The sequence below is a fragment of the Bos taurus genome, unplaced genomic scaffold (assembly GCF_002263795.3).
Source record: "Bos taurus isolate L1 Dominette 01449 registration number 42190680 breed Hereford unplaced genomic scaffold, ARS-UCD2.0 Leftover_ScbfJmS_1899, whole genome shotgun sequence".
Taxonomy (NCBI): domain Eukaryota; kingdom Metazoa; phylum Chordata; class Mammalia; order Artiodactyla; family Bovidae; genus Bos; species Bos taurus.
This window is the reverse complement of record NW_020190994.1, coordinates 198,440-211,973: the sequence shown is the minus strand read 5'-3', so window position 1 is coordinate 211,973 and position 13,534 is coordinate 198,440. Positions and strand designations below refer to the sequence as shown.

General features: G+C 40.5%; 2 protein-coding genes across 2 annotated transcripts in view; both read right to left on the bottom strand.

Moving 5' to 3' along the window:
• LOC101902555 (ATP-binding cassette sub-family C member 4) overlaps positions 1-8,599 on the bottom strand; it is a 313,640-nt gene extending 305,041 nt beyond the window's left edge. The window contains 2 exon segments of the mRNA XM_059884434.1: positions 6,668-6,892; positions 8,573-8,599. Coding sequence (XP_059740417.1) covers positions 6,668-6,892; positions 8,573-8,599 — 252 coding nt within the window.
• Positions 8,600-12,576: 3,977 nt separating this feature from the next.
• LOC100337244 (ATP-binding cassette sub-family C member 4) overlaps positions 12,577-13,534 on the bottom strand; it is a 35,132-nt gene continuing 34,174 nt past the window's right edge. The window contains exon 5 of the mRNA XM_059884447.1: positions 12,577-12,757. Within this exon, the coding sequence (XP_059740430.1) occupies positions 12,704-12,757 (54 nt within the window). The 3' untranslated portion in view covers positions 12,577-12,703. The remainder of the gene's footprint in view (positions 12,758-13,534) is intronic.

The following is a 13,534-nucleotide window of genomic DNA, read 5'->3' as shown; positions in this document are numbered from 1 at the left end:
GCAAAATAGACTGTATTTTCATGGGGTCTTGTGTGGTGTCAAGACGAGCAGGATGATGCCTGAAAGCAGGGCTCTAGGGACCCTCGTTCATCCTTTGATGATTCAATGTGGCGCCAGCCCTGCCTACAAGGACAGCAAAGGTAGGAGCAGGGGATAGAAGCAAAACCCTCCACCCTGTTTCTCAGTGAACTTGGACCTGTCCAAAGGATAAAGGAATATAGATTTAGACTTAGGGGTCAACCAAAGCAATTTTGAGCCAAAAACTAGACAGCATATTAAAAAGCGGTGACATCACTATGCCAACCATGGTCCATATAGTCAAAGCTATGGTCATTTCAGTAGCCATGCACAGATGTGAGAGTTGGACCATAAAGAAGACTGAGCACTGAAGAATTGATGCTTTTGAAACGTGGTGTTGGAAAGACTCTTGAGAATCTCTTGGTTAGCTAGGAGATCCAACCACTCAATCATAAAGAAAATCTACCCTGAATATTCATTGAAAGAACTGATACTGAAGCTGAACCTCCAATACTTTGGCCAACTGATGCCAAGAGCTGACAAACTGGAAAAGACCCTGATTCTGGGAAAGACTGAAGGCAGGAAGAAGAGGGAGCAACAGAGGATGAGATGGTTGAATGGCATCCCTGACTCGATGAACATGAGTTTGTGCAAACTCCAGGAGATACTGAAGGACAGGGAAGGCTGGTGTGCTTTAGTCCATGGGGTCACAAAGAGCTGGACAAGACTGAGTGACTGAACAACAACAACAGGATGAGAGTGGAGAGGCTGCCTTAAGGAAAGAGATTAGGTGACTTGGACTATAAATGTGGTCAGTCATTAACACCAGGTATGACATCATTTAAACACTTTGGTCTGAGTTTCCTCATTCTAAAACTAACCAGTATAATATTAAAAAAATACTAATCCTGTGAGGAACCTGTGTTCTTAACTCCAGTCTTCTGACTTGACAAAAAGCACAGCCTATGCTGTATAATTCCTTAATTGATAAAAGGCTCTGAAAAATTCCCTAGAGATCTGAGGAACCTGAACAGACCACCCTGAGCTTTTTCAGCAGACTACCAGCTGGAGCCATGGATCCAAACAAAATGTCATGGTTCATAAAAATGTTCCATTTAGTCCTCAAGTTAAGAGTGATATAGCCACAATGGAAGAGACTATGGCAGTTCCTCAAAAGACCAAACATTAAATTACCATATAGTATAGCAATTTTGGCAGAGAAGGCAATGGCACCCGACTCCAGCAATCTTGCCTGGAAAATCCTATGAACAGAGGAGCCTGATAGGCTGCAGTCCATGGAGTCGCTAAGAGTCGGACACGACTGAGCGACTTCACTTTCACTTTTCACTTTCATGCATTGGAGAAGGAAATGGAAACCCACTCCAGTGTTCTTGCCTGGAGAATCCCAGGGACAGGGGAGCCTGGTGGGCTGTCATCTATGGGGTCACACAGAGTCGGACACGACTGAAGTGACTTAGCATAGCATAGCATAGCAATTTTGAACCTTGCTTATATCACCAGTCACATCCACAACTGGGTGATGTTTTTACTTTGGCTCCATCTCTTCATATTTCTGGAGTTATTTCTCCACTGATCACCAGTAGCATATTGGGCACCTGCCAACCTAGGGAGTTCATCTTTCAGTGTCCTAGCATTTTGCCTTATCATACTGTTCATGTGACACTCACATGAACTAGACCAGACATCTCACCTAGAGCCAGACATCTTGGAATGTGAAATCAGGTGGGCCTTAGAAAGCATCACTACGAACAAAGCTAGTGGAGGTGATGGAATTCCAGTGCACCTATTTCAAATTCTAAAAGATGATGCTGTGAAAGTGCTGCACTCAATATGACAGCAAATTTGGAAAACTCAGCAGTGGCCACAGGACTGGAAAAGGTCAGTTTTCATTCCAATCCCAAAGAAAGGCAATGCCAAAGAATGCTCAAACTACTGCAAAATTGCACTCATCTCACACATTAGTAAAGTAATGCTCAAAATTCTCCAAGCCAGGCTTCAGCAATATGTGAACTGTGAACTTCCTGATGTTCAAACTGGTTTTAGAAAAGGCAGAGGAAACAGAGATCAAATTACCAACATCTGCTGGATCATTGAAAAAGCAAGACAGTTCCAGAAAAAACATCTATTTCTGCTTTATTGACTATGCCAAAGCCTTTGACTGTGTGGATCACAATAAACTGTGGAAAATTCTGAAACAGATGGGAATACCAGACCACCTGACCTGCCTCTTGAGAAACCTATATGCAGGTCAGGAAGCAACAGTTAGAACTGGACATGGAACAACAGACTGGTTCCAAATAGGAAAAGGAGTACGTCAAGGCTGTATACTGTCACCTTGCTTATTTAACATATATGCAGAATACATCATGAGAAACACTGGGCTGGAAGAAGCACAATCTGGAATCAAGATTGCCGGGAGAAATATCAATAACCTCAGATATGCAGATGACATCACCCTTATGGCAGAAAGTGAAGAGGAACTAAAAAGCCTCTTGATGAAACTGAAAGAGGAGTGTGAAAAAGTTGGGTTAAAGCTCAACATTCAGGAAACTAAGATCACGGCATCTGGTCCCATCACTTCATGGCAAATAGATGGGGAAACAGTGGAAATAGTTTCAGAATTTATTTTGGGGGGCTCCAAAATCACTGCAGATGGTGATTGAAGCCATGAAATTAAAAGATGCTTACTCCTTGGAAGGAAAGTTATGACCAATCCAGATAGCATATTAAAAAGTAGAGATATTGCCAACAAAGGTTCGTCTAGTCAAGGCTATGGTTTTTCCAGTGGTCATGTATGGATGTGAGAGTTGGACTGTGAAGAAAGCTAAGTGCCGAAGAATTGATGCTTTTGAACTGTGGTGTTGGAGAAGACTCTTGAAAGTCCCTTGGACTGCAAGGAGATCTAACCAGTCCATTTTAAAGGACATCAGTCCTGGGTGTTCATTGGAAGCACTGATGCTAAAGCTTAAACTCCAATACTTTGGCCACCTCATGTGAAGAACTGACTCATTGAAAAAGACTCTCATGCTGGGAGGGATTGGGGGCAGGAGGATAAGGGGATGACAGAGGATGAAATGGCTGGATGGTATCACTGACTCAATGGACATGAGTTTTGAGTGAACTCTGGGTTGGTGATGGACAGAGAGGCCTGCTGTGCTGCGATTCATGTGGTTGCAAAGAGTCGGACACAACAGAGCGACTGAACTGAACTGATAGCCATTTCACTTCTGACAATGTACTCAAAGCATAAACTGGAACTGATTATTTGTGCACCATGTTCATAACAGCATTATGTACAATAGTCAAAAGTTAGAAACAACTCAAATGTCCACTAACAGATGAATGGATACACACAATGTTGCATATGCATATAAAAGAATATGATTCATTCTTCAAAAAGGACTTAAATTCTGACATCTGCTCCAATACAGATGAATCTTGAAGATATTGTACTTACATGGCATAAACAAAATGACAAACATTTATGATTTCATTTATATGAGGGATCTAGAGGAGTCAAATTCATAGAAGCAGCAGAAGGATGATGACTAAGAGGAGAGGACTGGGGAGTTAGGGTTTAATGGGTGTAGAGGTTCAGTTTGGGAAGAAGAAAAAATTCTGGAGATGCACAATGGTGATGGCTGCACAAGAATGTGAATGTACTTAATGTCACCAAATGGTGCACTTAAAAACAGTTAAAATGGTAAATTTTATATTGTGTATATTTTACCACAATTTTTTAAAATGAATGAACCAAAGCCAAAAGTAATTTTACCAAAGCTGCAGAAAGGTAAATAAATGACAAGTCATCTTATATATGATGTGTGTACTAGTCACTCAGTCACGTTCGATTTTCTGTGACCCTATGGACTGTAGCCCTCCAGGCTCCTCTGTCCGTAGAATTCCCCAGGCCAGAATACTGGGGTGGGTTGCCATTTCCTTCTCCATTATGTATGATACATATTTCAAATTACAAACTATGACTTTGAGCTTAGCAGCCATCTCATTTTCAACATCTGACCTGATTTCTCCTCAGGACCAGGCATCAGGAGGCAGGGCGTCAGCATGAACCACAGACGTTCACAGGGGCCTTTCAGAGCTGCTCGGCAGCACCAGCTTTATCCTAAGGAATTGGTCCACCTGTGACCTGCAAGTGTCTTATTTCTGCATCTCAGTAGGTATCTACATGCAAGGCTGTGCACGAGGAAATTCCCATGTTTCTGGAATTTCAGGTTATGTATACAGTTTCTGACTTTGTAAAGAAACAATTATTTTAGGCTAATTAAGCCAGTAAATGAACACTTTGGGAGATGTTTACATTCCCATAAGCAACATACAAGGTCAGATCAGATTCCCCAAAGGAGACATTCCAAAGTATTAGTGGGAAGAAGAAGAAAACCAGCTGGACACTGGCTCACCTGTGCAGCAAAGAACAAGCTTTGTTTGACTAAACCATCATTTCAAACCTAACTTAAGGTTTTCACAGTGCAGTTCTAGTGAAATTTCCTGCATACTTATGGGAGCTAAGCATAATCTAGAAAGATGAACATCTAGCTAATTTGTGGGGACATCTGAGTATTTGTCTACTAAATGGCAGAAGGTGCAAGAGAATAACAAAAGTGATGATGGCTGACAATGAAGACCTTTAACTGGAAGGTATGTCACCCAAGGAGAAACTAGGCTCATGTGCCAAACACAGATAGTGAGATGCCAAACCCCTGAGTCCACACAGTCCTGAGATTTAACAAGAGTCTGCTCAAGCAAAGATGGAGAAAACATTCTACATTTTCCCCAGTAAGGTATTCCCAAGAAACAGGAGCTCTAGATAAGTAACAAATAGCAAAAGAAGAAATAATTTTCATTTAAATCACCTGGTTTTAGCTTTCATTGAAGATTTTATTCATTTGTAATAAAATTAAATATATTTACTATGTGCAATTTGAGGTTTTGATGTAAATAAACATTGGGAAACAGTTACAGTAGGAAAACAAATGAATATACCCATCATCGCACATGGTTATCCTTTTGTGTGTGTGGTAAGAAAACTTAAGATCTATTCTCTCAGCAAATTTCAACAATAAAATACAGCTAAATAAAATTTTTTTCTAGGAAAAAGCGAACAGCCCAGGGCAAAGAAATATGCAGAGTCAAGTTTATAAAGCACTCTTCAGCTCTTAACACTGTGGCAATTCATTTGTGAAAACAGCTAATATCCTTAATTCTTTTAAACTACTTAAGACTAGGATTGTTGCTAAGTCACTTCAGTCATGTCCAACTCTGTGTGACCCCATAGAAGGCAGCCAACCAGGCTCCCCCGTCCCTGGGATTCTCCAGGCAAGAACACTGGAGTGGGTTGCCATTTCCTCCTCCAACACATGAAAGTGAAAAGTGAAAGTGAAGTCGCTCAGTGGTGTCCGACTCTTAATGCCCCATGGACTGCAGCCCACCAGGCTCCTCCGTCCACGGGATTTTCCAGGGAAGAGTAATGGAGTGGGGTGCAATCACCTTCTCCAAGACTAGGGTAAACTATAGAATAATTCTGTGGCATTTCTCAACACAAAATAACTGAACACACCAAATCAGGTCTTGTTAAAAGTGCTAAAATGCATACTAAAAAAAAGGAAATATTGAATTAAGAAAATAACTTGAATGAATAGCAACAAATTCCCACCAAAATTACTAAAAACTGCATAAGATTTCAAGTTTCATCCCAACATTCAGCTCTATTCTTTAATACCATTATAAACAATCATAGCTATAGAATACAGCAAGAGAATCTATGTTTGGCATGGATTCCATTTATATTTTTCTTTAGTTCACACAATTACATTCAATATGACTAGATGGGTCGTTTAAACATATAATCATTCCCTTTCTCAAATACATTTTGCGCTCCTAGATTTAATTTTATAAATCCATTCAATTAAGTTTACTGTTAATACAAATTTGATGTAAAAGATGGTCTTAATGAACAATAAAATTGCCACAAATACAGCTACAAGATTAAGGCATGAAAAACACTGAAAATCAATTTGATACTTTTTATACTTATTTTTGGAGAAGGAAATGGCACCCCACTCCAGTACTCTTGCCTGGAAAATCCCATGGACGGAGGAGCCTGGTAGGCTGCAGTCCGTGGGGTCACTGAGGGTCGGACACGACTGAGCGACTGAGCGACTTCACTTTCACTTTCATGTGTTGGAGAAGGAAATGGCAACCCACTCCAGTGTTCTTGCCTGGAGAATCCCAGGGACGGGGGAGCCTGGTGAGATGCCGTCTATGGGGTCGCACAGAGTCGGACACGACTGAAGCGACTTAGCAGCAGTAGCAGCAGCATACGTATTTTTTAATTAGATTCCATTACAAGCTGGAGTGGGTATTACACAACAACCTGTGGATGAAAGTTATCAAAGGCAGCCCTGACCCCATCTCAATACAAAACTTCTCATTATTTACTGGTAAAGTTTGCCTAAATGACAACAACAAAATTGGTCTGATGCAAATAGCAAGCTTCTCTAGGAAGGTGTAAATGATCCCAGTTACAAGATGTTTAATTTAAAGAGAACTTTCCCAAAATGTTTCTGATGCTTCGGGGGAGGTACACACTTCAATACCGAGTGACACTCACCTTGCGGTAGATCATATGGCACACGGCTACTCTCAGCCTCATCCCCACACGCTGCATGTGGTAGAAGCACAAGTGGTGCAGAATGGCCCACACCAGCACGCAGGCGCTCAGCCCTGCCGCGTAGCCGTAGGCTTCGTGCAAAGCGGCAGAATCATTGGGATCGTAGTTTTCAACATAACTAATAATTTTCCCCCAAAATATGGGTAGAACTACGTTGGTACCTTCCTGAAAGAAAAAAAAAAAAAAGGGCTTAATTAGAAATACAAGTCATGCCAATTTTTCTTAACACAAGCTTTACGTTTATTATTAGCATGTTAAAAAGCCTTCTTGACAAAATGCTACATTCATGGCTAACCTAAAAGAAAAATACACAGATCCACTCTCTCCAGTAAGACAAGCAGACAACAGTTTTAACATAAGCCAAAATCTTACATTCAAAGACCATAAAGCCTTAGTATTGGGTTGGCCAAAAAGTTCTTTCTGTTTTTTAAGTGAAACACACATTTTTGATTTTCACCAAGAACTTTGTTGAACATCATATTCAAAATTCTGTTCCACTATCTCCTACCATTTTTCAGGAAACCTGATAATTCCATCTTCCCAAAACTTTATATCTTTTTGAGCAAAGAACGACTTCAGGTGCCTTTTACAGTTTTCCTGGAAATTAAATCTTTTTACATTAAGAGAATTTTGTAAAAAACAAAATAAAAAGAAACCCGAAGGAGCAGTGTCTAGTGAATATGGCAGATGAGTCAGAACTTCCAAGCCAAACTGTAACAGTTTTTGCCTGGTCATCAAAGAAACATGGTCTTTCATTATCCTGACGGAAGATAATTCATTTTCTGTTGAATAATTCCAACACATTTCATCAAGTACTGCTTTAAGTTGGCCTAACTGGGAGAAGTACTTATTGGAATTAACTGTTTGGTTTTCTGGAAGGAGCTCATAATAGAGGACTCCCTTCCAGTCCCACCATATATACAACATCATCTTCTCTGGATGAAGACTGGACTTTGGTGTGGTTGGTGGTGGTTCATTTCACCTACCCAACAATCTCTTTCATTACACATTAGTGTACAGTATCCACTTTTCATTGCCCACCACAATTTGTTTTTAAAAAGGAGCATTTTATTAATAGTTACATTTCAGTAGAGAATTGCATATGGAAATAACGGTCAAGAAGATTTTTCTTTTTTTATTATTTATTATTTTTATTTTTTAGATTTTTCTTTTTTTCCCTCACTTAACTTAGGTGGAAACCAAACATCAAAGTGATTAATATAACCAAAGTGGTGAAATGACTTTCAAGGTGTTTGTGTGTGTGTGTGTGTGTGATATTTTGAGTATGTTGGCTATCTCCCACATGATATAACATTGATTGTTCTCAGTTAATGTCTAGATTTGATCTCTATCAACTTTAACTGGTCTATTCGACTATAAAACATCATTAACCAAGAAATCTCCAACACAAGCTATTTTTTAATTTTTGTTGCTGTGTTGGGTTTTAATTGTAGTGTGCAGGCTCCTCTAGTTGAAAAGCACCAGCATAGTTGCCCTGGGGCATGTGATATCTTAGTTTCCTGACCAGGGATCAAACCCATGACCCCTACATTGGAAGGCAGACTCATAACCACTGGACCACCAGGGAAATCCCCTGATGGGTTTGTTTGTGATAGCTCTCTTCTGTCTGTAAAATGTTGAGGAACCCACAAGAGGAAGAGAAGGAGAATCCAAAACTCAAAACACAAAGCATAACTAAAAAGCATTTTCTGCTCAATTAAATAGTGCCTGATCAGATTATTGACAGAAAGCTGATCCCATCTCTCAAATGGATGTGACAGTGAAGCCCTACACTCCTGTCTTGCTCTAAACACAAATGTTCACAGGCTGTAACACCTGCCTCACCTTCCACAAGGTCACAGGAGATTTCATCTACTCCAGAGAAGAGAAGATTGTTTAGTGAAAGAATTATAAGTAAGATGACCATATCAGAGGACGATGACCAGTTCTCAAGAACACAAAGGCTCACTGTTACATTTCTAGGAAGCCTCATCATTCACCCCTGGAGGCACTAAGAGCTTAAAAAGAGCCCCTCATAGATTGTAAAACACACTGTTGATACAGTTTAGTGAGATGGAAGTCTAGAGGCTTACACAGAAAAGCAAGAAAGTCAAACTACACATGGCAGTCCCAGCCTAGATACGATCAAGGGCAGCCCAGTGCTGCAGGCTACAAACCTGGGGCTATCTACCAGAAGCCCAGCGGTAACACCTGCCATCCCAAAGTGTCCTAAAACTGTGATTCTCTTTGGGAATCACTGCTGTCTGTTCAGTTCAGTCTCTCAGTCATGTCCATCTCTTTGTGACCCCATGGACTACAGCTTGCCAGGCCTCCCTTCTTGAGCCTGCTCAAACTGATGTCCATCGAGTCAGTGATGTCATCCACCTATCTCATCCTCTCCCCTTCTCCTCCTGCCTTCAATCTTTCCCAGCATCAGGGTCTTTTCAGATGGGTCAGTTCTTCGTAACAGGTGGCCAAAGTATTGGAGTTTGAGCTTCAGCATCAGTCCTTCTAATGAATATTCAGGATTAATTTCCTTTAGGGTGGACTGGTTGGATCTCCTTGCAATCCAATGAACTCTCAAGAGTCTTCTCCAATAGCACAATTCAAAAGCATCAATTCTTCAGTGGTCAGCTTTCTTTATAGTCCAACTCTCACATCCATACATGACTACTGTAAAAACCACAGCTTTGACTAGATGGACCTTTGTTAGGTGTTACTCAGCTGTCTGTTACTCATCTATTTGATCCTAACATTGTTTCAATACAATGTTATTGAAAAAGTAATGTTATTGAATTCAATGTTATTGAAAAAGAGTAATATCACCCATCTAAAAGAATACTAATAAATGCAAGAAATTCAGCAAAAAAAGAGTGCAAAATAAAGGCAGATCATTACGGCCTAAGTGTCTGGGTTTATCTGCTGAGAGATAGTCTTTAATAACCCAGTTGAGCAAACAGCCTCACTAAGGAGTAATGCCAGTCCATGGCTTATAGTTTCTACTCTTCTGTCTATTCTGGATACTAATCCTCAACTAGTGAGGAATAAAACAGCTGAGAAAATATTCCCTATCAAACTTGAAACTAACCAAATTAAAACTTTCTGGATAAGCAGGCACAAGATCAAAAATTGTTCCCCAAAACTCATCTTTGACGTTAGTCTAAGTTTGATTTGTGAATATTCTTTCTACAAACTAATTGAGAATAGAGTTCTTACATCTTCATAGGAATTCTTCACAACTATGAAACCACGAAAGATTTTCTAAAATAGTCTATTATAATACAACAACATTTGATCAAGTTTCTACAAGAATCTGAGAGTCTCTGTGGCAGACATTTCTCAGTGGATTCCTTGGTATTCAGCCTCCTTGGTATTCAGGAAATGGGGCCCACTTGACTTTGGGCCCCATTTCCTGCTTCTTAGGGGAACCTCTCACAGGATTAAGTGCTAAAATTTCTCCACTCAGTATAGTTTCTCCATTACATTTCCACATGTACTTAAAAGGTTTCTTACCCAACTCCACCATTTCTGCTCCATTTCTACACCATTTCTCCCATTTTAATGAGAAAAATTAAAAAAAAAAAAAACACAGAAAACAGAAACAAGCTATATCAGACAAAGAAAAAATTCTTGAGTGAAATATCTAAGCAGGAAAAATGAGCTTGTGGGAAAAATGAAGGGGCAATTCATCTTCAGAAATGGGGGAATAGGTGTCAAACAGTGGAGCTGAGACAGATCCAGAGCTGAGGAGGAAGAGCAGTGAATCTGGGAAAATAATAACCATTAGTATGCTAAATGTAACTTCACTCCTCTTGACACAGTGGTCTTCATCCTGACTGCACCTTAGCATCACCTGGGAGGGGTTAAGGGCACTCTGAGGCCTGAAGCCAAGCTTTTAGAAACTGGTTTAGGTTCAACTGATTAAGGATGGACCTTGAAGTTCCCTCTCCCTGGAAGTTTCTGGATGTAGAATCTAATTCCATGGAAGCATCTGCTGTTCTCCTGCATTGTCAGGGCATCTGGGCCTCGAGGGGCCATGAACCTGGTTTGAAGGACTTACAAGTACCACAGAAGATTTTATGCTGAGTTCTGTGTTACATATCATACTTCTAAGAAAATTCCCTATGAACCCAAACTCTTGAGACTCCAAAGATGAAATTCAAACCTTTCATTCGAAACCACAGGAAAAAAATAAATGTTTATAAAATACAGTATTTACAAAATTAAAATATGAATCAAATTTGTAATGTTACATCTAAAGAGGGAGAAGAATTAGAATGGAACAAGGATACAAGTCTTCTTTAAAAATAGCCTCTTCTGTTGATCTGACTTTGGAATTGTGAAAACACACAGAATTGTAATTATAAAACAATCAAATTTTCAAAATCAATTCCTAAAATTTCAGAGTACAAGAAAACAAAAACTATATACATCCAGTAGGTTGCCAGTTATACAGAAAACAATTATTAAAAGTAGTTAAAAAAATTGAAAACACATTCCTTGTGTGATATGCCTATCTAAGAACAATATAAACAGCAGTAGCAACAACAATATGCTTCCAAAAGTCACATTATGGTTAATAATGTTGATACTATCAGATTTGTAAATGAGTAATTATGTTGGTATCACTGAGAACTGGGATTAACTGAAGTTTCTCAATCGTGTCCAACTCTTTGTGACCCCATGGACTATATAGCCTGCCAGGCTCTTCTATCCATGGAATTTTCCAGACAAGAATACTGGAGTGGGTTGCCATCCCTCCTCCAGGGCACCTTCCCAACCCAAGGATTGAACCAAGGTCTCCCACGCTGCAGGCAGACTATTTACCATCTGAGCCACCAATAGGCATGGCAGAAAAGAGAATAGATGATGAGAGGAAAAGAGATACCAAACTAAGAGTACAAAGATAAAGTAAAAGAACTATTGTTCTGAATCCAGTTTCGACTGAAAACACCTATATAAACTCAAGGTCTGTTTACTACAAAAAATGTATACTAGCTTTGTCCAATGAAAAAGCTGAGAAGCAATAGCCAACTCAACAGCAATGAGCACCCCTAGTGCCCAGACCATAGTCTCTAAATACCATTTCCCACTAGAAGGAGCCATGGCTGCTTGGAGAAATGGATATTCCAGGGCTGGGGCAAATTTGTACTTAAAGATGCACAGCTTTATTTTGTGTAACGATAAACCAGAACCTTGTTGTCACACAAGAAAGCAAAAAATTAGCAAAGATTTCTACAGTCTGCACCAAAAACAGAAGCCCTGGGAAGAGACCTATTCTATTCTTAATGGCAGAGGCTGGTTTCACAAATGGCTTAGAAAACTCACTGCTGTTTACAGGCCATCATGACAGAACAAGAACTCTTGAGAAAAGTCACTTTTAGAAGCCAACTTTTCTGGACAGTAATTAAAAGTTTCACTTCTAAGCAGAATTTTGAATTTTTCACCATTATGAAAGCAATCTTTTTAAAAAAGAGTCACCTATTCCCTTGACTTATTAAAGATAATGGATTGAGGGGGATGGGAGGATAAGTGAAATAAGTGAGGGCAATTAAGAGGCACAAACTTCCAGTTATGGGAATGTAATGTACAACATAGGAAATACAGTCAATAACACTGGAATAACTTTGTATGGTGACAGAGGGTAACTAGACTGATCAGGGTGATCATTTTATAATGTACAAAAATATTGAATTACCATACTATACACTTGAAACTAATATAATATTGTAAGTCAATCATATTTCAATTTTTTAAAAAGTTTTAAATTAGACAGCAAAAATACAGGTGTTTTTTTTTTTTTTTAATGAATTTAAAAGCATCACCCTCATATATGTCTCAAGGTCATCACTGTGGATATTACTGACATCTGATGGCTAATGTGATGCTCTCAAGAATCAGCAGGGCAGGTCTGCTCTGCAGGTCCCTGGCTGCTTGGCTCAATGCCCCCCCCTCCTCTCCCTTGCTGTATGTTCCTCAGTGGTTGCTCTGAACCCACAGTGTCTCTGCCACTAGCAGCCACTCCTCAGCCTCCGGGTTGAGCAGAAGTGAGGGATACATGGAAGAAAGGGTTGGGAAATAAAAGCAAAGACCACCCAGCTCTTGTGGAACCAGCCCTGAGTTTAGGCACAAAGCCCACTTTGGGACACAAAGGATTCTGCTTACTTCCTGCCCATCAGTTGAGCTCCAAAGTGAAGATTTACACAAATATGTGCCTCCAATAGCCTCTACCTAAAACAGAGACAACCAGCAAAATTGGCCTTGGACAAAGGTCAGTGATTAGTAAGACCGACCATTTCTAAGGTTCCCAGGAAGAAGACATAAATCCTGGTCACTCCTCCTCCCCACTCAGGGTAGGGAGTGAGCGAACCCACTGAGGCTCTTCAAGGTCACCCCATTTACACACCAGCAGGTGGAGACCTCAGCTCTCAGAGAGAAGCCCTGATGACCTGGGGAGGTGGGCTCTGGGTCTCTGGTCCAGGAAGTCTTCAGGCTTCTCCTCTCCACCTTGAGGGCCCCAGGCAGGTGGAGACCTGTCCTCCTTCTCCTCACCCAAGATCCCCATGGGGGTGCACACAGGGGCCAGGCATGCGGGGAACTCGCTGGCTGTTCTATTCTAATTAGGGGTGACCTGCACATGCTCCAGGTTGAACAATAGCCTGGTACTTGCTTCCCCAACATTATGATCACTCCTCAGTTCTCAAGGACAAAGGTTTCACACTTTGAAATCCTAACCCCAAAAGCCTCACCTTGGACTGGCATCGCCTGCCTCTTCCCACTGGTGCTTCCAGGAGTGCCTGTGCTGTG